Here is a 26,839-nt window from a genome sequence, read left to right on the forward strand (position 1 = left end):
ATTAAATAATACCAGGGAACATGGCACAACAACAAAACCTCTCTGATCTCTCTGGCCATTATGAGATTGTAACCAATAGCAACATGTGAAGGCCAACTACATTCATACATTCACACACACACACACACACACACACACACACACACACACACACACTGAATGCAGTTCTGCACCAGTATGAACAGGAGAACAACCTTGATTCGTTATGATTTTATTGAACATGATAAAACAGCGGACGGGATATAATACACACATTATCTACTGTATATATACTGTATATATCACAGACTCAAAAACAAACTCTTAAATGATATTCTAAATTGTTCAGTAGGTTTTGTCTCAATTAAGACACGAGAAAGGCCTCTGGGAATGTGTTGACTCAAAGAAAACAAGGTAACAAGTTTATCTGAAAATGGTCATTCTCGTCATTCTCGTCATTCTCATTTGAAATCCCTATAAACAGTTTATAATAAAAGTAAATAATGAGGGGAAAACACATTTTCGTTCAGTGGAAATTTAAGGCAAGTAACGTTATACATTCTGGTTTGTCCTTCAATGTCTACAAGGCACCTGCTCATCAAAGTCATTCAGCGTGAGATCATTTTAAAATAAATACAGAGCACTGGTTCATGGAAATGTCTGCTGAATGTTTTATTTATAGATTAACGACACTTTTGATTAAGACCAAACATTCATCGCAAAGTTATTTGCTTCTATAGACCAGCTCACAGTTTTAAACAATATAAAAGTTTATGTCCTGCTGCAGATATTTTCAATTTCTAGAGCAAACAGAAAAAAAAAACCTGGACCCAAGCTGTTTCTGACCTATGCAATTGTGATTAAATGTTCTGTGCAGGTTTGCTATTATGTTTAGGAGGGATCGTACATTTAGATTTTACTGATTACTTTTATGGCTCAGATAGGACTGGGCTTCAGGTATTTCAAACTCTTTAAGCTCCTTTAAAGTGAACATTTCTGTCTGTGTCGGCAATGAAAGTGTCCAATCAAAAATGACCGCACGTCTTTTCTTTGACTTTTCAACAACTTTCCTGTTAAAACCAAAGTCGCTTCTTGTTGATTTGATCGTTAGAGGGTAACTTTTGTAAATATGAACCTTGTTTTTGTCATGATGTTTCTCTGTAGGTCCTGACACACCTTGCAGTCTGTGGTACGTCGGTTAACGTTGTGCCGTTGGTGATCATCTGTCACTCCAGTCGCTGCAGTGTGTCCCACAACTTTGTCCCTCGTCGGCCTTTGCGTGTTGAATCAATCTCAGCAGCAGAGCCCTCAGTGAATGAAATCACTCTGATTCAGCTCAGCGCACGAGAAGAGGACCAAAAGTGAGGAAAGAAAACAACTAAAGTCGAGAGGAACTGAGGTTGAAGCAAACATGTTACATAAGGTAAGACTGTTTTCCTTTAGCCATTGAACTCTCAGGCAGAAACGTTCCTTGACGGTTTGTGCTTTTGTTCACTACTGCACGGTAAATAAGCGTTGCTCTTTCAACATCATACAGTGTTGTTAATGAGCTGAGTAGCAAACTAGCATCTTCTATTTCCCTTTTCACTGATGATTACAGACGACCACCGTCTGCTGGTAGTTATTTCTTCTCATGCAGGCACAGAACATTGTTCATGTGCAACTTTTTGGCCAAGACACTGGCGACATGAGGTGATGCAACCATCAGCTTCGTCACCACTAGTTTTCTTTGACGTCACTTTGGTGTGTCTGGGCCTGAAGTGACTAATGAAGACAATCATTTTTAAAATTGGTCTTGTATCGAGCGAGAGTGTTTTAGCTGGCAGCTGCCAAACAGGCTGCAATGTAAACACTCTGAGCATTTACATTTTTGAAAAGCTCAATGACTATTTTAAGTGTTTGACAACATTATGGAAATGATCTCTACAGGAATAAATCTTTTTGTTTTCAACATTGTTGTCAGACACTTGAAATAATAATCTGAGCCTATCGGTGGCAAACACGAGCACTTTAATTGGACATAAAGTGAATGTTACATTGCAGCCTGTTCAGCCATTGCCAGCTGCAGCGGTCTCACTCAGTACTGGCCCATTTTCAAAATGTGTCTCCATAAGTTACGTGAACACAAAACATAAGAAAATAGGCTCCAGGTTTAAAAACATAGAGGCTACCCTTTAACATGATGCACGATTTTTAAGGTGAAATGTGAATAAAATTGATAAAATCACACATCTGTTACAAAAGCTACAGGACAGGGTGTTTTTTTTTCTGTCTTTGGCATGAGTCTATATGATCAGCAGCCATTGTGTTTTATGTAGTCATCTATAGTTCTTCATCACAACTGTCTACATATATACTAAGCACTACGTTTCATCTTTGGGTGAAGACATGTCTACCAACTGAGGACAGGAAAAAAAAAATCAGAAAAAGATCGAAAAGATGTTCCAAAAATAAAACATCCCTCCAGTTTGTCCTTAGGATATAATTCACTGATTGTCATCATTTTTTTCACCCTGATTAAAGCCATGTCGTTCAATCATGTGTGAGAGAGTGCGAGAGGACACTGAAACTTAACAGGCGCCAGCCGAGACCACGCTCAGGAAGGTCACATGTTCAGTATTACATAAGTGATCAAACGAGTGAACGATGTAACCGAGCGGTGAGTTACATGTGGAAGGGACAGTGAGTGACCCAGTCAGGAATGCAGCTGAGCAGCGTGAGGATCTGTGTGTGCTGATCAAAGAGCGTGATAGAAAGAGCGGAGAGTGAATGTGCAGGTGCGTTCAGTTTACACAAGACTCCCGGGCCACGACACCACCGTCAGCGTGACTTTATTCTTCTGCAGCTTCAGCATCGGGATGAGAGAGGAGTTGTTCATTCCCACTGTCGTGGCTCCGTTCACCGCCACGATCTCATCACCGCACCTGGAGAACACCACAGACCGTTAATGTGGAGAGTCATGAAAGGATGCAAGCGCTTATCACGTCACGTAGGTGTCAATTGGGCTTAAAGGGACATTTTACCCCCATAAATTTTTAAAAAAAGCTCTTGCCTGTAGTGTTTTTTATCCATCTGGATTATTTTGGTGTGGGTTGCTGAGTGTTAAGAGGTATCGGCCATAGAGATGTCTGCCTTCTCTCCAATATCATAGCACTAGCACCTCTGAGCTAACTAAAGTTACAGCTCAGCTGAGGATGATGTTTAAAGATTTTTTTTAGCCTTTGATTTTTCTTGACAGCACAGTGTGTGAGCATGAAAACGAGAGAGAGCGGATGATATGCAGCAGAGGGCTACCGGGGCTAGAAGCGAACCCGCGGCCGCTCTGGCCATGGACACTTCCTTTGTACATGGGGCTCCCGAGGCACCTCGAGGACACCATTAATGTTTACATCTTGCTCTTTCACAAGCACGAGTCTGACGTCCATGAGAAGATGCATGCTTCCCTCTGTACAGTGATGCAGTTGACGGGTGTAGTTTGGTAGAAAGAAAGTAGTTCCTACAAGAAACTGCTCACAAAAAGGTCTGTCGATTATTTTTTTATGTAATCAGGTCATTGCTGTTGAGTTTTTCCGACATGCTTTTTTTGATGCTTTGAGCACCACAAGTCGAATGCCATCTACTTCCATTACATTTAAGAGAAGACGGACATCTCTATGGCCGTTATCGCCCACACTTTGCAGCTCACACCAAAACAATACTGATGAAAAGCGCTACAGTAAAGAGGAAAATGTGTATTTTTGATTTTGGGTTGAACTGTCCCTTTAACTTACTTGAGGCGTCCATCAAAGTGAGCGGGTGTCCCAGGCACAATGGTTTTGATGAAGAAAGGCTGCTGGCCGTGGCTCTCCTCGTAGCCACCGACGATGCTGAAGCCCCAGCTCTCGTTGTTGGTCTTCTGCAGGACGATGTCCCGACACCAGTGCATGGGACTGAAACGACAAACATCGGAGCTGACTCTTTAACATCAAAATAACCAGAGCACGCTTAAAGTGGAAAACAGGATTCAGGCTCTACCTTGGTAATCCCAGCCAACGAATCCACAGCGGCGTCCAGTTGAGGGCATCGTCTCGTGGGTCGTCCACAGTGTCCAGCTCGTCGTTGTTGGCAGCCTCTGCGTCCTCCTCGGATTCCTCGGAGAGGGTCTGGATGACACGGAGCACCACCTGGGACTGAGCTGTTTGAGTCTTCAGCACAGAAACGGCTTCATTGTAGGTCAGCTGGGTCAAATCCACACCGTTGATGCTAAGCAGGACGTCCCCTAAGGAGACACAGCTGATGTTGTTAACATGAAAGGACATTTTAATAAGAGCATCTCTGTGCTCAACATGAGGGAAAGTTCTTCATTTTAATTTCTTTAATTTGGGGATAAATTGTAATTCAGCCAGATGGATGAGACTGGATGAAACCTATGACTATATTTTATCATCAGGTCATCTATCTGCACTTTTCATATGAAAACAATTTTAAAAAACAGAGGAGAAATTCTGAAACAGGGAGAAAAAGCATGCATTACAAAATTTAAACGACTCGTAAAGGACGTAGTCCGAGGCAGACAATATTTAGAGACTGCACCTCTTTCAAAGAAGTCAGCATTTATTTAAACACACACCCTCTCTGTTTGAGTGCCCTTGAGCAACACATTGCACCCTTGAATAAAGCAAGTGAAAAGAGAATTGCTCTTTTCCTATTCAAACATCTGTCACATGGTAATGGATTTCCTGTGAATAGTTTCTTTCTGATGCTTTGTTCACTGTATTTATCCAAATATTTCTACACAGTTAAAGGAGTTCTGACTGTTTGCATCAACTACTCACCCAGGGTTATGCTGGATTCATAAAGAAAATTATTTTTCTCTGTGACGCTGTGTCTACAGAAGTGTTTTATATTAAATTTTGTGAAAATGCATGTGTTTGGGAAGCACTGAGCGTTCGACTGGATAAACGATACTTGGGTTATATTGCAAAAGTAATGTGAGAGTTCGTAAACTGATGTATTTACACAGTTTTGTTCTTGTCTTCAGGATTTTTTTTCAACTTTGGATTCACTGTGGAGGCGTGCAAGAAAAACACACTTCTTGAATTCAGTGCAACACTGGGTGAGTAATTAATACACAAATGGGTCATTTGAAGAGTGAATGATTTTTTTTATGTTTCTGGTTCAAATTTTGAATTAACGGACATGACCCCACTCTTAATATGCTCACAATAACACCTGCCACACATTTTCATTTAATCACAACTAGAGCTCTGATGATAAGTCAGTTGACAGAAAATCAATCAGCGCATATTTTGATATGTGTGTTATCATTTTTGTCATTATGTGAGGATTTGAAGATGTTGTTTGTTGTACTTCATGGTAAACTGAAGATTTTTGGATTTTGGAGTTTTGATCAAACATGAGACATCTGAAGATGTCAAATTGTGAGGAGAGAAAGAAAACTGGGTATATTTGACAACTTACTGATATTTTATAGACAAATGATAACATCAAAAAACTAATCAGATTAATGGATATTGCAAAATAATAGTTGCAGCCCGAGCCGCGGTGAAGAACTGTTGCAAAACTTCCAGCACAAAGTTCCTATTGAATTTAAAATCACACGTCAGCAGATGTTGCTTTGTACCTCTTTTGATGGTGCCATCTCGGTGAAGACAGCCGACAGGCTGGACACTCGTGATGTAAACGGGCAGACGGCTGCGACAGTCCCTCCCCCCAGCGATGGTGATGCCCAGGGAGAGCCGAGGCTCCTTCTTCAGGCTCACAGTCTTCTCCTGGCTGGAAAACCCACCTGGAGGATCCTACATGGACAATTGGACAAATGAACATCAAGCATTACAGACTGATTTTTTAAGTTGGCCTCAATCAGGATCCCACGTGTCACAAATTCTCCACAAGAATTATTGTTTTATGCTATTTCGTTTGACATGGACACACTTCAGCCTCTCCAGGATCCTTTGACTTAATTGATCCCTGTTACAAAACTGCTTGTAGAAACAAATGTGAAACATTTGAGAAGGAGCTGAGAGCTAAGGGTAGAGGTAACGTGTGAGGATCAACACTGAGCTCTCGTAGTGGAAAAGATGTGTGGAAAGTGACGGCTTCAACAGGCCTCCTTGTTTCTCTCTGGAGTCTGTAAACCATCAGAAGGGAAGCTGGGGGGAGGTGGGGCTCTTCCTCCCCCCAGCAGGGAGCCCATCCCCCCCCAGCAAGACGAAAAGGCTCGACTCTGCAGGCGAAAGCTAACTGTTACAAGCTTTGATCCTCCGCCACCCAAAGAAACAACCAAAAAACAACAAGACAGTGGTCTTGTAGCAGTAGAGTGAGCAGCACCCCAGGCCTTTTGATCAGGACAGAGGGAGGCCCCGGAGAAGAGCTTTCATCTCCGCTCACCGACGCAGGTGTCTGCGCTCAAAGCTTCTCACCCCCAACTGGGGAGGGGGGGTGCTATTTTTTCTATTGACAGTATATGATACAGCTGAGTGTGACTGACAAAGGAGCGATCATCACAATTACACTGTGTAACACAAGTATGTCAGGTTTGTAACATACTGAGAACAACACTGTGGTTAGTGGTGTCGAAGAAGTTAGAAACCCAGAGGTCTCCCGTCGTCAGAACTTTCTCCACAGCGCTGCGACAGCACTAGAGTCAGATCTGGAGGCACACATTGTCATTCTGCTGCAGACGGATAAAACACTCTAGCTTGTTTGTATTTCTTAAAAGAAATCACAATTATCTTAGGCGGAGCTAAGCTCAGGATGCAGCGACGGTGATTTTGCAAAATAATGTCAGGAGGGAACTTGTTTTGGTTAGAGCCGCCCCTTGAAAGTCAGAGATTCGAATAGTCAGTCGGAGCCCCTCAGTCAACTGAGATTGCTTCACGTCGAGCAGTTGGTTTTCCTGTGCAGTGAACTGGTGACGTTGTTAATGTCACTGCAAGCCGCTGCTGGGATAAAAAGATGTAGCAAATCAGTCTGACTGGTTGTGTCATAAAAGCTGATCAACATCAGGCATGAGAGTCCTGCAAGACTGAGTCTGGGTTTTTACGATGTGCATTCACAAGTTGTTTTATTTGCTGTACATCTTTGCAAAAATTCACCAAAACAACAAAGCAGACACAAAGCATTCCACTATACAGATTTCAGCAAAACATGCCATTTTTCGCATTTAGGCTGTTGGCTTTGAGGTTATGGCTGTTTCTTGTAGTGAAGGGGATTTTTAAATGTACAGTGAGCGAAAGGGGATGTGTATGTCGGCTTAAAAAGCCAGCGAGTATATAGCCACAGTATATATATATATCCTGTGATTTAGACTGTAAGTATTTAACGGCTGGCAAGGCCCTGAGTAAGTGTGGATAAAAAATACTTTATTCAAAAAACAGTCTGAGTGTTAGTTTGTGAGGGAATTACCTTCATGTAGGTGGACTGGCGCCTGAAGTACTGCGGCTCAGGTGCCCTCCTGGCTGCTCGGCTGTGTTGCCCCTCTCTGCTGCTTACTGCCTCCTCCTGAGTCTCTGCAGGTCTCATCACCACAAAGTTCACACGCACCTCACTCGCCTACATAAACACAGTAAAAAGCGATTAACACCAATACAAATATATATACATCTTACCATTACTGCTGCTGCATTTCTTATTCCTCTCCACACTGCATAACTTTGGCCCTGACTTTGTGCTTTGCAACAGTTTTTGGAGCTCCTAACAATAGCCCCAGATCAGAGGCAAATCAGCGTTGGCTCGGTTCTCACAAATCAGAATTCGAGCACAATGTGTGAGCTGTTCAAAGTTGTGAGCTCAGAGATTTAATGATGAATTGTAGACACTTCCCTGATATCTATCATGCTAAAAATCTGGAGCTGTTGAAGACTTTGTTGGTGTTGGCACCTCTTTCCAAGGTGTGTGTGTGTGTGTGTGTGTGTGTGTGTGTGTGTGTGTGTGTTTGAAGATAGGGAAGAAATAGTGACAAATGGGAAGAGAAGGTGGAAGGTGGACTATTGCACACTGTGTTTCTATCAGTTATTAGCTTAATAACTCGCTGCCTTGTCACTTTTTGACTTTATTTTCTACTAAAATGTAGAAAATCCTATCATATGTCCTTTAGTATACCTGTATGATCTGTGCGGCGCTCTCAGGTGTACCGTGCCTCAGGTCGTGTCCGTTGATGGCCAACACTTTGTCATTGTTCTTCAGTTTTCCATCTTTGGCTGCCAAACCTCCTGACAGCAGGTCCAGGATGAAAACCCCACTTTCGTCCGATTTCCGTATGAGTTTGATGCCGAGCGGCTCGCTGCGCTGGCTCTTCATTAGTGTCACCTGCAGGACAGTGCCCGGGTTGTGATTGGAGGTAGTGTTGCCATGGGGACTGTGAGAGGGCTGAGAGGCAGTGGTGCCGGAGGACGGGTGGTGATCAGAGCGAGGATCCCTTGTTTTGAAGCCTTTCTCCTGCATAACAGTGAGCCTGAGGAGGGACGGCTGCCGCAGCACTGCGATGGCCCGGGCGTGGGGGACTGAAGCCAGACTGACATCATTCACCTGGAGACACAACGCCACGGAGAGAAGAAACAACAGTCGGTGATGAAGCAGCCTGACACAGACATCCATGCTGCCACAACAGTACTTTTTTGATGAGCAGGAAAGCGTGATGAATTGAAAATGTTACTTTTCCTTCAAGATAATTTTTATATCATACCTATATTTCCTGCATTAGAATCAAAACAAATACTAGCTGCAAGTTACCATCAGCTCACCTCTCCTGTTTAAAATAAGAGCCTGCCAGGGAGATATTTACCTCACAAATCTGATGTGAAATTAGGCTGTCACAAAAATCAATGCATTGATTCAAGGGGAAGACAAAGATTGAGTTTCAAGATCTTAATGACGAAATCTTTGCGCGCCTTCATCGGATCTCTTTACACCCAACCAGCTTTACACAAAGCCAAAAACACTGCAGCTAATGTTTCACATCCTGAAGGCAGCCTTTTTTTTCGATGGCAGGGTTTTGTTTTCGTTTCCACGTTTGTGATTGGTTGGCTTTGGAGGAAAAGCTAGATTTTGGAGGACACACTGAAGCAGAGTTGCCAGAGCCGAAGCTGAAATAGTCTACGAGCTCGGCTTACAGTGGTGCAACGTTCCCAGAGAACCGGAGGGAAGAAATACAAGGAGGACGACATTCTTGGAAGAGAGGAAACCACAACTTATTAAAATCTTTACTTATATTCTGCACTTCGGTTCTCTTCTGAGCAAATATGTACTGCAGAAAAATCCATACTTAAAATGAGTTCATGAATACATAGAAAATTAACACTAACCTATTATATTTAGATCATAAAACATCTGTTGTTCAGACAAAACAAGACATTTGATGACAACACATTGAGCTCTGTGACAGGCCTATTTAATTGGGACCCTGCGGGTCACATCTGGCCCCGACTGAACCTCGGACTGGCCCACCATACAGTGCATAAATCTGATATTCTGCTATGATAAAAATATGTAAACTACATTTAATGTCTGGAAGTGGCTCACAGGGGAACCATCTCATCCTTTCTCATATCTCTTGGGTTACACATGGGAAGTACCGTTCAGACAGGATGTACGGAGCAGCGCAGCATCACCGCCAATCATATCTTTTACAAATCAGTGTTTTTCTCATGATCATGCTTAAATGCTTTTCAAAACCTCTGGCTACGGTCAAATGGTCAAAAACACGTCCTTAGTCATTTAGTCACACTTTTCTTTGACGTCTGTGAGGTGAAGTAAGTGTGTGTGTGTGTGTGTAAATACGGGACACAGTGTGTTAATGGTTACCCTTGACATGTTTCTTTGTATCGATAGCTCTTTTTATTGTGTTTCTGCATTTTCTTATGTGCCTGGGTCAGATATGTGACCAAAAATAGATTTTTTTGTTTTTCCTTAGTGTAAAGATAAACATTGCATTTTTTTTTCCATACATAACCAAAAGCTAAAAAAATGGTTTTAAAGAGGCTGCTGACATTGTCTGGCCCATCCACATTTCCTGTTTTTTAATTGAATTTGTAACTGAACAGCACTACCCTTTGATACTGTTGTCTTATGTTTCATAGCCAACACAACTGATCCATAAATTGAGAACATTATAAGATAAGATTAATTGATCATGAAAATAATTGTGGCACAGTTCATAATTACTACAAATTGAAAACTCACCTCATTGTTTCATAATAACTGTGGTTCTTTATCTAAATTTTAGTCCCCTTCATGTCTGAACACTTCTCAGACCTCTCAAGTAGCAAGTCAATCAGTGACACCAACAACAGCCAGGTTAAAGGCGTTCACACTGACATGTTTGGCAAGGAGAAAATAACCACGCCTTGTTTCCATGGAGATCAAACTTGTATATCTTGAAGATCAGCTTTCCCATTCCTCGCTGCAAAGCACTTTGTTTACAATATGATAACAACTCAGCAACAAAGTGTTTAGGCAAAAATATGCTGAAAAGAAACGCCACGCCACCGGGACACGGCTGAATTCCCTCGCTGAGGAAGAAATGAATACTTGTCTCACCTCTAAGATGTGGTCCCCAGGGGCCAGTCTGCCATCACGAGCTGCCAGCGAGTCCCGGACAATCTCCTGGATGACTATGTTCCCCAACGGTGTGTCTTTCCCCCCCACGATGCGAAGGCCCAGCTCCTCCTCGGGCTCCTCTCTGAACAGCTCCACCACGTTGGCCTCGGCCACCAGACTGGACCGCAGCGGGGTGTTATCTGGAGGAAGAGAAGCAGAAAACCAAGTGGAATTAATGTGGCTGTTTTCCCATGTTTACGGAGAAAATACTCCCACTCCTTAGCTCTTGTTGGCTGACCGTACCTTGTATAACAGCTGATAAACATTGCTCGCCAGCAGAAGTGAAAGTAACCCCAGATCCACTGTCATTTGGTCTTTCACCTCCTTATTTTTGAAGGTTTTTTTGTGCTGTCCCTCTTTGATGCCTGCTGCTTAAAGCCTGACACCTGAATCTTTTTATAAAGCCCCGACTTCCTTCCTACCTACTCCTAATATCTGGCAGTACAACGTCATTAAAAAAATAGTCCTGCAGAATAATAAACATGAGCACTCAGGCAATCGTTCAGGTTTTAAACAAACTCCCAGACTGGCTAAACATTTGTGTAAGAGACAGTAAAATCATAACTTAAATTCTCAACATCCATCACAGTTTATAAAACAACTTCCTGATTCAGCTTGTCCAAACACACTTGTTGTTGTTGTACGAGGACACAGCTGCAAGGACGGATTATTTCAGACATTTTCAGCACTTTCACTTTCACCAGCTAAATAGAGCAGTTTAGATCATCTGACCTCTGTTGGCTTGTTTACAGCTTCCCTGATGATCAGACCGCTTGTGTTTCTTGCTCCAACTGACGTCTTTGCAGTGACGTCACCGTGTTCCCAATCTCGACAAATTACTTTAAGTAAACGTAACTATAACTTGCAGAAATGGTGGCTAGAGCTATAAAAATACCACCCATGTTGTAATGAAATTATCTTTCAAAACAGCACCAGGGAGACAATGCTTGACAGAACAAGTTGTGATTAATATGTAATGCTTAACAAAAAAGGTGGTTCAGGTCTTCATTAATTATATCCCTCACAGATAATACGTCTCATAGGAAAACTGATGCACTGAAACAGATATTGATCTTCTCATCTACCTGCCAGGAACACACACAGCACAAAGCTTTGATATCTATTCATCTAAAGTACACATTCACCAGTAGAGACATGCATACAATTATATAACACTGTGACAACCAATAACCAGTTTTTGAACTTAAGGTGACTTTTGTTTTTACAGCTCACACTGAGCACCAGCTTTAGATAAGAAACAGAGAAAAGCACAGCAGACAGCAGCTTGTAATCGTCCCAATAAAATAGCTCTAACGCACTGAAGTGAACCGAATGTCTCAACCTTGGAGCTGATGTGTGCGAACGGACAGACAACACAAGTATTTACATGCTACAGATAACTCCTCAGCAGTGTTGCTGATCTTTTTAGTCCCACAATTATCAGGAGGGCATGAATAACCTTATAACCTGGATGAGTCAACATGCTGACACTTTTATGCAAAAATGTGAAGAATTAATAAATAAAAAACTTGGCACCAGCTCATTGCATTTCACTTAGGCTTGAGCACACGGTGTTATTTCATTAAAATATAGATTATAATGGTAACTATGCAAACTTCTCTGTGGACACTGGTTACCAGTTGCCTGGCAACTATGTTTTAGTGGAATTTGGTCCCTGAGTACTGGCAGGCAGGTTGTTTAGAGGGTTTTTTCCCAGTGATGAGACTGTCTGGTTACCTCATCTGTGAGCTGGTGCACATTCAACAACTTGGCTGATGATTCACCTGTAACAGACTCCTTAAAACCTTGAGGCTAAAAAACATCACTGTTTCCCAACAACCAACTTCCCCAACTAACCCTAACTCCATAGCAGGGAAACCATTAAGATTCAGGCTAGAACAGATGAGTCGAGTTCAGAGCTTTTATTGTCTTTCAAGGGGAAATTTGATCTGCAGTTGGTGGTACAAAAAAATTAAAAATAGGTTTACTCAGCTTCCTTTGGCCAGGGGCCACCTTTGCAAAATGACAGTAAGGCAGGGGCCAGTTAATAAACAAACATTAATAATTAATATAGCTTAAAAATAATAATAATAAAAATGTTGTCAGTTTTATAAGATTAGACCTACTTGATATTAAGGCATGTGTATTTCTGCTGTAATGTTTGGCATTTTAACATCAGAGTCAATGAGGATTTACTCTCTTTTGCCTCAAATGGCAATTGAGGAACTGCAGTTTTTGGCACTTTCTCATTGGCTTAATTTTTTTTGGCCCCAGAGGTCGCCGCTCAGGTCAGCCTAGATACAGTAACTAAGGGTGGCTGGACATTGGACTGCTCAATTTCCATGTTTGTGTGTTTGCAGGTGCAAAGATAACAGAAAAGTCCCTGTACTCTGCTGTTTGGACAGAAAACAGACCGTTTGGATTTAATCAGTAATATAATGGTGGCTGTTACTTATAAAATGACGCCATACCTTCCTCACTTTCTTCATAGGCAGGATTGATGAGCCCGGGCTCAGGCTGATCTCTGGTGGGATTTCGGGACAGTGTTGTTGAGTGTTTGGCATCACCAGATGACTCCCCGTCCCCCTTACGCCCCTTTAGCTCATTCCACGAGGGCCTCTTCCTCTTCTCTGCCTCCTCCCTCAGTCTTCTGAACACAGGACATCTGAGGACAGACAGGAGTTAAAGAGACGATTGACCATGAGTTTTACTCTTTTGAAGACAACACAAACTAGATAGATAAATGAGTGGGAGAGATAGATGAACAGAAATAGAAAGAAAATGGATTCACTTTAAAAAGTAAAATTCAGCGGACCTATCGCCATAACCAAATTATGTGCACGGTTGCAGGTTAAAGATTCTAATTCACTGATTTTTATAATCTTTTCAAGTTGCAGACATTATTTGATGAGTTGTGTTGATGTAATAATGTTGATAATTACATCAACTCTATACTGTGCGCAGTTTAAACACAAATTTCTGCTCAAATTGATTTAAAAAAATAATTCAAGTTGTCGTGACTTAATGTGATTGGTTTAATAAATTAACTCTTCACCACCATGAGTTCAGGATTTTAAGTAACCTCCCCTGACCCCGTACTACGACAGTTTAAACTGTGTGTCAGGGACCTGTAGGCCAAAAAAGTAGGACTACTATAATTTGTAGGCCATTTTTGTTGTTTATGTTGTTGCCCCCCTGCCCCCTTCAGGTTTTAATATTGTGAGTTGAAATACACAACTAAAGTTCAAAGTAAAATTGTCTAACTGAATTAATATCTGACATGACCAAACAGATCAAAAAGCTAAAAACTACAGAAGAAAATGTAATTGTAGCAATATAATTTTTTCAACCCTGTCAAATCAAAAACTTGTTAATATTGTTATAATGTTAATATTGAGGGTAATTAAGCACAAAACACTAAAGATTCCTCTTAAATATTATAATACTTATTTTCATGAGTAATTAACTTAAAAATGTGTGTTTGAGTGCTGCTTAAAAGTATCTTTGATGGTAAAAGAAAAGCGAACTCAAACTCAATATAGTGCGTTCTTTGCTCATGATTTTATTAGAAGCTGTCATAACTCAGAAAAGACTGTTTAGACTGTTGTTTTAGAGGAAACAATGAGAGAGTATTTCTGCACAGGGTTCAGAGCAGGAGCACTATGCAGATGAGTAGACAGTTTCACTGCATTGCAGAGTGAGACAGGTTGAGTGTGATGAAGCCAGAGTGCTGGGACTGCTGCTTGCTCCTCATGCCTGAACTTTGTCTCCTCATTGTTTGCACAGAGAGGCTGCAGCAGGACTGTGAGCCGGCCACAATTGACTGCGTCACGGCCGAAGATAAGCGCCACTCTGGCCATGTGAAAAACACATCGACTGACCTGCACCTCGAGCCTTGAGCTCAATAATTACAAGTTTGAGTGTTCAAAGACAGACTGAGCTAACGGGAATGAATGGTTCGGCTCAAAAAAGGAGGAAACAGCCTATTAAAGGGCACATAGAGGAGAGACTATCAGTTTTGATGACAGTTATTTTAAATTCCTGCAAAGAAGTCAGAATTCTTTTGTCATGACTTAAACTTCAGATCTTATGATTACCTTCAGGTGCAGATGTGTGCGCGCAGTAGGCTATATGTATATGGGAGTACCAGACATTTACTGTAAATATGCCATAAAATATCCACTATAATGGAACAGTTTGACATTTATAGGCTACTTGTTAGCTTTTTTTTCTTTCTTTTCTCTCATGACTGTACAAGCAAACCGTAATAGTAATTTTCACACTTATACCGACAGATAGTTTTGTAAATTAGTGTGTATTACTCACTTGGGAATATTGGGCATCAAAGTATTCATAGTGGCAGCGATGCAAATTTGCAACAACTCATGAGACCCTAGTGACCTTAAGTAGCCTCCGGGAGTCAGTCTGAGTTAAGCTGTTGTCTTGCCTAAGCTGCTGTGTGCTGTTTTAATACGTTTCTTTTTAGAGAAATGGTTTGAGTCAATTTGAGTTCTGTCTGGTAAACAGTTATGCAGTGTATATGTCTACGGCTTTTATTGTGAAAAGTAAGAATGGAAGGAGTAGATTTGGTATGCACTGATTTTGTTGAGGATGAAAGTGTTGTTTATAACCCTTTTAAGTATAGGCACTACGTGATCGAGTGACACCTTTATGTGGTCGTTTGATGACTGTATTCAGCGTGCGAAATCTTTGAAAACTCAACCTCCTTATGAAAACAAAAAAGTATGCTTTTTCGCCACGAAACATTTGCTTTCTGTGTGTGTATATATATATATATATATTTATATAATTTTAGGAGCTACCTGCCCTTTGAGCCTCTGCCTCTTTCAAAGCCCCCTTTTCCCTGTGTTTTGTTATGCTGGTTGATAGATTATAACACTGAAAGACGTAGCGGTGGGCGGTTCAAACAAAAAACTAAATGAACTACTGCCACTAACCTTTGCATGTAAACCATTAAATAAAAATGTATACAGTTTTTCTGAGAATATAGTTATAGTTTTACAAAACATAATATCATGATACTCAATGGTATCAATATTTTCTTACACCCTTAGAAGGAATATCTCATTGTCACATTTTCTTTTTACAGCGTTATCTTGCTATTTATTATTATCCACTGTTCGCTGTTTTGGTTACATGCCCAACACCTCGTTATGTAATAGCCTACTTACTGTAATATACAACTCTGCAGTTGTAATCCTGGGTTCTCCCTGATATGCCTTGGCCTTTATTTGAACCCATGCCTCAAATCCCTTGATTTCCTGCTAAAAGCTTTTCTGTGCTTCTTGACAAATTGATGAAATCCAGGATGTCTCCCCCTCTCATCATCCGTGCATTAACCCTCAAATCTGTGAAACAGTCTGTTGTTGTTGAGATCATCTGCACTGTACTATGTGAGGGTTTCCCCTGCTGCAGCATAACGAACGAAGGCAAAGTTAGATTTTACAGCAACCTGTAAGAGGTGACTGAAGGTTCAAAGCATATTTACAAAATCATTGAACAGGATTAGTATGGCTGCTCATGATGTTGCAAACACCCTCTTAAAGACAGGCAATATATTTTTTGCATTGTATTGAATTTTTGCTGATTTACACTATTCTGATATTTGCAAGACTAATTCTTGCTGATGCCTATATTTACATGTGTTTTTCCACCTAATTGCAGAGAACATTAAGTCTCTCCTGTAGTGGAATTAACAGGTAATGTCTGCTGTTATCACGATGGGTGGCAGTTGCAGACATGAAATATAGTGCTTGTCAAAATGTACACATTCAATGGGCAAAGAAATAAACTACTTTAACCTAAGTTACATGTAAAACATATTGCCATATTTATTTTTATGTGACAAATGTTAAACGAAACTGTAAAATTCATCACACTTTAACAGTCTTGGATGATGCTCTCCCTGAAGCATTCCTGACAATCTCAAAATAAACAGAGTTTGACCTATTTCAACGGATTTAAGTCACTTAGTTGAAGCTTCATCTTACCACCTGTCATATCAGCACAAATGTTCATTTCTGGCTGATGCCTATATTCATCTTAAAGCTGTTTTTCGCAGATATCATTGACTTGCCGATATTAATGTGCATTCCTAGTATTTTTTGTAGGGTTGTTAGAGTTAATCACAAAGTGATCTCTATTTTTTTAGAGCGTTAATCATTGGCCAACATTTCTGTCTTTAAGAGGCTGTACTGGGCTGAGTTTTAAAGCTAAAGTGATGATACTGGTATCATATGAAACTTAAAGACCTGAGGAATCCAGTGGTACCATGTCTCGCTTCTCAGGAAGGGGCAAGGTATCGCTCCAAAGTTAGGCTGAGTTTTGGCAATGGGAAAATGGCATGGCTTTTTATTTCACAGGAGTCCCTTAACCTCTGACCTCAACATATCTGATCAAAAATGGGTTCTGTTGGTACCCATGAGTCTCACCTTTACAGACAAGCCCATTTTATTCTAGTCCCATACAGTTTAATTGCCATTTGATTCCTAATCAAGACAGTCTGGTAGGAATTCCTTTACCTGTCAATATAGACTTCCTAACTGTTTTGTAAGGCTAATAATGATATTGAAAACATGTGATTAAAAAATGCAATTAATCGTGATTAACTTTTGAAATTCTGCAATTAAAAACAGTAATCATTTAACAATTTTTACAGTTTTTAGCATTCTCTAAAATAACACAAACTGTGACCAGTCATTTTAAGTAAAGGTTTAATAATATGCACTAAAACTGCTGTCATAACCTGCCAGCATCCCGTACGGCATCTTACCTGTTGTGCAGGTGAGGCTGCAGCTCACAGCGCTGCATCTGCTGCTGACACTCTGCAGAGTGAGGACACATCACCATCAGCTTGTCCAGCAGGTTCCTGACCAGCAGACTGGAGGGACGGCACTGATGCAGCTGCAGCCGCAGACGGTCCACGGGGCAGAAGTCCTGCTCTTTCAAGAAGTTGCTCAGACAATGAAAACAATATGTGTGGCCACAAGGGGTGTCCATGGGTCTGAGGAGGGGCTGCAGGCAGATGTGGCAAACCAGTTCATCGTCCACCTCGTCCTGGTACTCGTACAGGTGGCTGTCCATGCCATCGTGCTGCTGGCCACACTCCTTACAAACCCGAGCCCACGACAGACCCGCAGTGCTACCGCTGCCAGCAGTTTTGGTTTCTGTTGTAGCCATTGGCTGAAGAAGATCAGTCCAAACTTCTCTGGAAATGATCCGTGTCCTCTTATCTCCTTAAAAACTGTGTCTGGTGCATAAGTCTTCGTCTGCACATCTGGAGCTAAAATCCAGTCAAACTGTGGAAGTGATACGATGATCCAGAGTGACAAATGTTATCTCCACGTCTTCATTTTGATTTTCTGTTGAGAGAGAAAACACAGTGAGGTCTCCTGCAGAAGTTGGACTGTTCCTACTCATACCGGCCAGCTCCACAGGAAATGACAAATCCACAGAGCAGCAGCAATATGGCAACAAGCCGCAGCTGCTTCCTCCCAGCCAGTTTCCTGAGGGACAAAAGGAATTCTCATCTCAGCTAAAAGTCCCCGTGCTTCACTCTGAAGGGGCTAAACTCTGTGAAATGAGGCGAAAGAAAACTGACTAAAGTCAAACCCTCGCTAATGGGAGGGAACAAAGGCATGGCACAACACGGGAGTAAGATTTTTGAATGAAATGGGCAGAAATGCAACCCCCCATCACTAATGACCCCTTACGCCCAATCGGCAGTGGTCTCCATCCCTTTGTGCAGCTCCTAATCTCCTTAATTCTCTCATAAGGAGAGTGCTGATTAGGATCGCATTCTTTGCAGAAACTTTTGGCCGCTCAGTTCACGTATGAACAAATATATCAAATAAATGGACATATCATAAATAACAAAAAATGCATTGAGTTAGATCTCATAAAACAAGTTTGTGAAATAAATTGCATCCATTCAACAGTGCATGTATGGATTTAATTACCCATTAAAGTTAGGAGCAAACAGGTCCAGTGTGTAGGATTTAGAGGGTTATATTAGTAGAAATGGAATATTACATAATAAGTCTGTCTTCAAACAAAAACCCAAAAGTAGAAAAGAGAAGATAAAATAAAAAGTCACAAAGGAGAGAAATTTTTTTTTTTTTTTAAAAGTAAATAAACTAAGACCAAAAAAGAAAAAAAGGAGAAACGAAAATTTAAAAAAGGAAAAATAAATTTAAAAAATAAGAGAAAAATTGGGTGTTGAGGGGAAGACTTGTTAGGGAGCCAAACATTGTTATTTAGTGGAGTAAATTGAGTAAATTGAAATTGAGTAAATTCATCGAGTTGAATGAGCTGTTTTTTTCCACAGGTCCTCATCTATGGAGTCCGCCATGTTTCTACAGACCAAACACTCGCTTTAGACAGAGCCATTCATGTTTTCATGTTGGCCACAAAAGTTAGTGAACAGCATTGAAAAAACACAGAATTTTAAAACGAAACTGCTTTACTTAGTGTTTTTGCTGATTTAATTCACCGGGTCTGTTTGTTTTGGAGAGAAAGAGACCTCTTTGGATAATTCTGCTAAAACCTCCTGACTGTCTGGATTTTAAGTTATCAAATAAAAAAGGTGAGAACACCTTAAGTTTTCAGAAAAGCTTCAGTTTCAGCTGGTTGTAGTCTGCAATCTTCACTGCTAAATGCCACTAAATCAGACACATTGCTCTTGTAAGTTGCAGTAAATGCCTTTTGTAACAAGTTTTAAGCCAAAAAAAAAATTCACAGGCACCACTTGAGAGGACTTCATGCTGTCTGAGAGTCTGAAGTGGGTCAGAAATAAATAAAACCACCACCTTAAGGTGCATGACTTTTGCCTCAAATACACAAAGGAGGAAAGAAAAATATTACAATGTGTGAAAAAAGAGACAAATAAGCCACCACAATGAGCTCACTACCTTCAGTTTCCTCCTCTATATTTCCAAGATTTCAGGCACAAAAAAATGTGCTTTACCTTCGCTGTTATTGCCTCGGAGCGACTCACCCGAACCGATATCTTTGTTGTCAAGCCCCCTGAAGCCACTGCACGCAAACACGAGACTCTAACCCCACAGTTGCCTGAGGCTGAATGAAACCAGAGCCCTGCCTCTCCAGCAGCACACCGTCACAATACTGCCTGTGTGCGTGCGTGTGTGTGTGTGTGTGTGTGTGTGTGTGTGTGAGGACACATATTTGTGTGCATGAGTGTGGATGTGTATGAGCTCTGACTGCACCGGTGTGAGGAATGCAGTGGGGAATTGGTGTAACTAGGCAGAGTGAGAGGAAGGTGCCTCTGTAAATGCCTGTGAATGTGTGTGCGTGCGTGTGTGTGTGTGTGTGTGAGGGGTGGGGGCTCAGACTGCTGATGTTGCACTACCACAGGTAAAGTACTCTTAGCTGATCGACTGATTGCAAACACACAGGTCCCCATTACATTTATGTGTGCACACATTTTTCCACGTACATGCAAACTAGCTGAGGTCGCAGAGGCCGTCTTTCTCTCTTTGTCTTTACTGTGTACAGGTGATACCTCGTCCTGTAATGGATAGGGGTCATGGATCTTGCAGCGCAGAGAGGGAAACACAATTGAAACCAGGCTGTGCTCCATTTATTTGGAAAGCATGTGACATGGTGCAAGAAAGTGACACAAAAGATAAACAATACATTTACGTTAAATGCAAACTGCTGCCCTGCAGTAAAGGGTACAGCTGATCCTCTTATCAATAAAACATTCATATCACTCTGTACCTAAGGTGTATTATTTGCTTTGTGATAAGGTGACTAGCTGAGAGTCACAGCTGACCACAGAGAGCACCTGATGTGTTTCACTGAGGGTGAAGCATGTCTTCATCAGAGCAGAGGTCATCCTCGACCCTCGAGGTTGCTGGTTCCCTCCTGTTGATTTTGTCTGAAGGCAGCCGGCTCTGTAGCCATCTTTCACTGTCCACTATCACCACACTGACACAGCAGCATATATCTCCACGTTTCTCAAGGATACAGCATGACAGCAGTTTAAGGTGCTCATATTGGGTTCCTCCATGTGAAATGGAGATTCTGTAATGCAGAAACGATTACTCGATTGATTGGTGAATGAACTGACTATTTCAGTTCACTACAGACAGACTTTACAGCGTAAGATTTTACTTTTCTATGTTTGATATCATTATAAAGTGAATATCCTTGGATGTTGGACTGTTGGTCATACAAAAAATGCCATTTGGAAACATCACCTCTGAAAAACTGTGATAATCATTTTCCATTATTTTCAGAAATGTTTTGGGCCAATGAGAAGAAGATGAACTGACCATTCGCCGAGGAGAGCGTCACCAGAGACTTTAACATCAGGCTTTCCCAATCCAGAGGGGAGTCCGGATAGACGCAAGGCGCAGGTAACTTTGACTGTATAGATGCTTTGAATACTACTTGGTGCTGGGCTATTCTGGTTATACTAGGGCTGCTACTGGTTTCAAGGTATACCGTGGTTCAACTGTTGATGGTAATCATTTTGAGTACATTTGCGTATGTATGGTATTGAAAAAAATGCAACTTGATAGCGAATCTCACCTTTATTTTAATTGAGGGAGAATTTTTACACCTACTTCTATTAAAAAATGGGTTTGAGTTCCAGTTATGGTAATCAAACATTTGTTCAACCAAACAAAAAACTTTCTGTTTTCATTCCTCTGACGGTCATTGTTACTGATGATAATAATTCTGTAATACTGTGACATTTCTGAGACGATCTCGTACCGTTACTTGATACTTTAAAGGTATCGAGTACTGATATCCAGCCCTTTATGCAGTACCAGAAAAAGTAAGTGTCATTTTTTTCATTTCAATCATTTACTCTTTCAAGGTAACGTCCTCAGTTTTAAGTTTCTTTGAGAAAGTTTGTATAATTGGACACAGATCTCGCAAGAAAAAAAAACCTCACAATAAATTGATTGTGGTGAATTTCTATGATCAGCATAATCATGAATATGATGTCCAGCAGCACTCAAAAAAACTCCAACAGACCGCATATGCACTGTCCTCAAAAACCATAAAAGATCCCAATCATTCATCGGCATATTTCATACTGAAAAATATAATGACATTTCAAAAAGTTTAATAAGCTACTGCCAAACATAGATATTAATTCTGTGGGAAACTCTGTGAACTCGGATAATTATTGGAATAATATCGTGAATCACAATTGTTTTGGCCAAGATAATCATGTTATGAATGCCTGTTTGTTTAATTAATATATCTGTCTTAACGTCACAAATACAATTTAACAGATATGTATAAATCCACTACATTAGAGCATGAAAATCACAGGAATCCCAAATTTAAATAGACATTTTAGACCAGAGTTAAAGTCTGTGTTTGTGAAACCAACACAACAAGACAGTTTTGCAATAGACGGATATAATATGTTATTAAAGGTTTACAGCTGAGCAAAGCATATCTGCTCAATACGACCTGCCTCAGTGAGGGAACGCCTTTATCCAAATCAAATGCCTTGTAATCATGTGACAGTCTAAGCTTTAGAGGGAAATACGGTGTACTCCAGTCTCCCACAGGATTACTGGAGGTGGCGTTCCTTCAAAGCCGAGCAGAATCACTCGCTTTGATGGTCGATGTGAGTGAATCACATGTGCTGCCACACCCTCAGTGAACGCAGGTGAAGCCCTGTTAGACAAATAATTTCCTCATGAGTCCACAAGACCGGAGGTGTGTCACGTCTACGTCTACCTTACATCAACGTCTGGTGCTTCTAATATAAATGAATGCTGCACATGAAGAATAAATTACTACCCAGAGATGAATGACTCTTTATCATCACTGTCTGAATGGGACATACTCAAGTGAAAAGCTCCAACATGTCCAAGATTACACTTTTATGGCTGCACAAATTACTTATCATTGGAGTTGCATGGATATTTGAAGTCTCGTTTCCTTTATCACTGAGATAGAATCTATCGTGACCACAGTTTAAACATCATGTAATTGCTATAGCAACAACATGCAAAGTCAAAATGCTGCTTTAAATACAATGACAAATATTTGCATTGCATACCTGTACGCAGAAAAATAATCAACAGCACAGTCCATCTGACAGCCATTAAAACCATCATTCCCCAGACTGTTTTCCACCCGAATTTCCTCCCAGTTTCTACTTTCACACAACCAGTTGGGTTCTCAGCCTCGCTGCAGACTCCCTCGTGGTGTGGCACCAGTGTTTCGCCGACATGTCACACACGGAGGTTAAGCTTATGTTCGTTGGGCTGCTGAGCCTCCCACTGTACAATAGCCTGCCTGCACATACCAAACAAACACCAGTCATGGCTTTAACTTATCATCAGCCACGGATGTTGCCTTTGTGTTCAGCATGAAGGGCAGAAGGTAACTCCTAAACAAAAAGCCCTCTGCACTTATTATTACAGTAAAAGTCATGTAATCAACCAACACAAACAGAAATGAGTGTTATTACTTAGCTGTTGACTGATTTTGTGTAAAAAAGATAAAACCCCACTAATCACATCACACTGGCAGTTCCTTGAAAAAGTGTCTTTAATAGCTCTTGTGTTGCTTCTATTTTTACCTCTAGTCTTATTTTAGCTTTATATCCCTTGAACTATTTATGTTTTACTCTCTCGAGGCTATTTATTTCCATCCTTTGTGATGCTGCAACAACCCAATTTCTACTCTGCAGATCAAATACAAGTTTATAAAATTAAAAAAAAAAAAGATTATATACCCATGCTTTTATTTTCTCAAAACGGACATCTGTAACACCCTGCCTCCTGGTCTCCCAAAGACATCAGTTAGTGAACTTCACTCATACAAAATACAGCAGCTAGAGTAGTAACAAAAACAAGACAAGGAGGACATATTAATCCCATACTCGTCTCTCTTCAGGCAGCCTGTATCATACAAGATTGATATAAATTGGTTGGTTTTTGGTTTTTAAAGCTCTTAATGATAACGTCAGCTTCATACATAGCAGACTGCCTCCCATGTGACACTCCTAATCGTGCACTATGGTCATCGGCCTTTGGACTATTAACAGTCTCAGGGACTCACAAAAAAAGTGGCAGAAGCAGCCTTCAGTGCTTATACTCCCAAATTATGGAAGACAATTCCACTGCATATTCGACAGTAGGCTCAAAACATACCTTTTCACTCTGGCCTTCCCTTAGATCAGAAATCTTATTACACTGTTTTACCCCTTTATGCCACTGTTTTTTTTTTCAATTGTGAGATGATGTTGATTAATCAGTCATTTATCAATCTGTTGTCTCTGATATTGGAACTGTTAATATTGTAGTGCTTATGTATGTTGTATTTTACCCTCTGATTCTTCTCATTTGTATATTTTATTGCTATTTTATTCTTTATCCCTTCATGCATCTCTTTTTTTTTAATCTCTGTAAAGCACAGCTGCTTTCCGCGTATCAAAGGTGCTATATAAATACGTTTTTTAAATTATTAAATACTTTTTATGTAATTTTTGAATCAGTTACTGGCAATCGGATTACAGTAGCGAAGCAAAAAGTACAATATTTCCCTTCAAAATGTGGCATGATAAAGAAATACACTCATTGCAGTTAAATATAGTTCATTTCCACCACTGATATTAACCTTCAAATCAATACACACATGTACCAAAACCAGTGAGCATTTACACATGAAAAAAGCTGCTGAAACACAGTAACACGGACGTGCGTACTGACTTTTCTCCCTGGATGTGAGTGTTGTCACTGGGACCATAAATAACTCACTGCCCCTCTCCTGTCAGCTCATGACTGCTGCTTCGGTCCTAATCACCACAGCTCGATGTGACACATCACAATGACAGAGGAGGTAATAAAAGTTCACCTTGATGTGTGTCTCTCACTCACATGGACGATATCACGGCTGATAAATCTGCCATGGCTTCACCTTCAGCTCATAACCTGCTGAAAAAAGCGCTAACTGCCACACACCTTCAGCTCAGAAACTCACTTTTATGACAGAATACGATGCATCTATATTTAACCATTAAACACGAGCTTTAAACGACCCCAGAAGCGTAAAACAGCGTAGTTTGATGATGTTTTTTTCCACATAATCGGGCAGATTAGCTCAAGTGGAGACCGAAACTCGCCTTACCTGTGTGAAGGTTGTTTTCCGGAAGCAGCTAACGTGTCGCGAGCTAAAACAAAGAGATCCCTATTTACTGAATAATGAATATAAACTATACCAATGTAAAAGAAATCACCGGACAGCTTCTACACCGCCGACATTGTTTTTACCGCAATGCTGCTGAGTTATCCAGTCTGCTGTCCCAGGTGTAGTCCAACCTACAGGCGAGGACTGGGCGACTTTCCCAGTTTCGACCAAACACAGTTGAAGCCAGAAGCAGTTCAGCTCAGGAGGAAGTCCATGCAGGTGAACACAACACTGCTCTGTAACTGAAGGTATCCTTAAATGCAGGAATGACTTTTTATATTCAGCCATTTAACCCTTTGAAACCTGGATCAGCATCAGTGTTGTCGTGCTGCGTTAAGATGCCTTTTTTTTTTTTTTTTTTTTTTAAAGCTGTATAATCCTTTGAAACCTGAGCAAATTGGTTTGATTTCTTTCGAAAACATGAAGGGAGTAAACAACTTGGTAAGAAATGCCCCCAAAATTGCAAGAAAGTAATAAAAGGTGACAAGAAAATGAGTTGAGAATTAGCTTTTAGGAGAAAGGGGGGAAGAACAAGGAAAATGTCCATAAAACTATATTCATAATTGTTTCATTATGAACTAAAAATAAGGGGAAAAAGTGTAACGGTAAGAAATTAGTTAAAATATCAAAACAATTACCTGAAAATGAGCACAAATAGAAAATTGAGTAAAAAAAATTAAAAGAAAAAGAAAAAGTCCCCAAATAAAAAAGATAAAAAACAATAAACAATAAAATAAAACAATGCATATAAACATACATGTATATATTTGGGGGCATTTTCTTTCTTGTAATATTTACTAAGTTGCTCATTGCCTTCTCCTCATGTTTTTATAAGAAATCAAACCAATTTGCTCCGGTTTTAAAGGTTAATAGAAACTCCTCACCAGTCTGCAACAAAATAACCACAAAATATTAATATCCTGCACGCAGAGAAGAATAATAACTAAAAAAAAGAGACAGTGGTGGGACATTATTTAAGTAAATTTACATCAGTGATCCCGGCTATCAATTTTTGGTTTTAAAGACATTCTGAGAATAGTACAAAGCAACCAATGTAATGTTTTAATAACATTTTCAGCTGCAAGTTTTTTTTGTCCCCATAACAATCTGTAATCTCAGTCCTCAGTAACATGTTCTGAATATTGCTTTGAAAATTTTCTTACTTTGTTCTCATGCTGAGGTATGTTACTTCTACTTGACTTATTATTTCAATTTTATGCTACTACATAAGCCTACTTCTACTCCACTACATTCAGTGAAGCCAGGAAACCAGGGACATCAAGTAAAATGACACAATTCATTTTTGTTTTTTTCTCTTTTTGTCTCAATAAGTAATTAAGGTTTGAAAACCTGCATTAATGTACAATAATACAGTTACATTGTTTATTTATGCAATAATATAGAATTATTTGTTTATTTAGTAATATTTATTAAATAATAGTGAGTCTTGTTTATGGTACTTCTCTGTTAGTAACCCTCGTCCTCACCTTTGGCGTACTTAAAACAAAATGAGTAAAATTTCTGCTCTTCAGTGATTTTTTTCAGTGCTTGATAAACAATAATAAATCATTACAATATGAAATAAAGAAATTATCATCTTACTTTATTAACTGCAGCAATTATGTAACTCACAATGACTTGTGCATGTATAAATGTAGGCTTTAGATTTTCGTGTAAACCAAGTAAGATTTTATTCATTTATATATAAAAAAAGTTTAGGACAGCATTACAAAAATGCTGCTCCAGAAACAAAAAGTTGATATCGGCCAGATTAGCCAGCTAGTAGGCCACAGGGCTAAAAATGAGCTCTCAGGCCCATATTAAAGGGACACTTCACCCCAAAATCCAAATTACGTATTTTTCCTCTTACCTGTAGTTTTATTTATTAGTCCGGACTCTTTAATGTGAGTTGCCAAATGCTGAAGACATCAGCTGCGGAGACGTCTGCCTCCTCTCCAATATAATGGAACTAGGTGGCACTCGCCTTGTGGTGCTAAAAGTGCCAAAATATATATCTAGATTTGAAAAACTAAACAGCAATGTCTCTTTGCAG

At 40.3% G+C, this 26,839-nt stretch overlaps 1 protein-coding gene and 1 long non-coding RNA gene across 5 annotated transcripts in view; one reads left to right on the forward strand and one right to left on the reverse strand.

Moving 5' to 3' along the window:
• Window positions 1-195: 195 nt before the first annotated feature.
• On the reverse strand, window positions 196-25,055 carry lnx2b (ligand of numb-protein X 2b). Of its 4 annotated transcripts, XM_042493301.2 has the most exons (11): window positions 24,870-25,055; window positions 24,727-24,769; window positions 17,372-17,960; window positions 13,050-13,243; window positions 10,519-10,718; window positions 8,083-8,508; window positions 7,387-7,533; window positions 5,603-5,777; window positions 3,994-4,237; window positions 3,750-3,908; window positions 196-2,903 (listed from the first exon to the last, which is right to left on the reverse strand). In XM_042493301.2, exons 3-11 carry the CDS (start codon window positions 17,776-17,778, stop codon window positions 2,768-2,770), a joined length of 2,088 nt encoding a protein of 695 aa, XP_042349235.1. In that variant the 5' UTR covers window positions 17,779-17,960; window positions 24,727-24,769; window positions 24,870-25,055; the 3' UTR covers window positions 196-2,767. The 4 variants fall into 4 exon arrangements, with proteins under 4 accessions (XP_042349235.1, XP_042349236.1, XP_042349234.1 ...); XM_042493302.2 differs by lacking the exon at window positions 24,727-24,769; XM_042493300.2 differs by having other exon boundaries at window positions 24,727-25,055.
• Window positions 1,266-26,839, forward strand: part of LOC148188881 (uncharacterized) — a 38,068-nt gene continuing 12,494 nt past the window's right edge. Inside the window, exons 1-3 of the long non-coding RNA XR_015777252.1 lie at window positions 1,266-1,402; window positions 5,000-5,074; window positions 20,859-20,978. This is a non-coding gene — a long non-coding RNA (uncharacterized LOC148188881). The remainder of the gene's footprint in view (window positions 1,403-4,999; window positions 5,075-20,858; window positions 20,979-26,839) is intronic.

This window comes from Plectropomus leopardus, chromosome 8, assembly GCF_026936395.1.
Source record: "Plectropomus leopardus strain MGB_pleo_1.0 chromosome 8, ASM2693639v1, whole genome shotgun sequence".
Taxonomy (NCBI): domain Eukaryota; kingdom Metazoa; phylum Chordata; class Actinopteri; order Perciformes; family Serranidae; genus Plectropomus; species Plectropomus leopardus.

Excerpts from the sequence above, each read along its gene's own strand:
- lnx2b (XM_042493302.2), bottom strand. The coding sequence starts at position 17,778 with ATGGCTACAACAGAAACCAAAACTGCTGGCAGCGGTAGCACTGCGGGT. Across the intron at positions 4,238-5,602 it reads AGATGGCACCATCAAAAGAG|GGGACGTCCTGCTTAGCATC; the intron begins GTACAAAGCAAC and ends GTGTCTCCTTAG. Across the intron at positions 2,904-3,749 it reads CACTTTGATGGACGCCTCAA|GTGCGGTGATGAGATCGTGG; the intron begins GTAAGTTAAAGG and ends GGTGTTCTCCAG.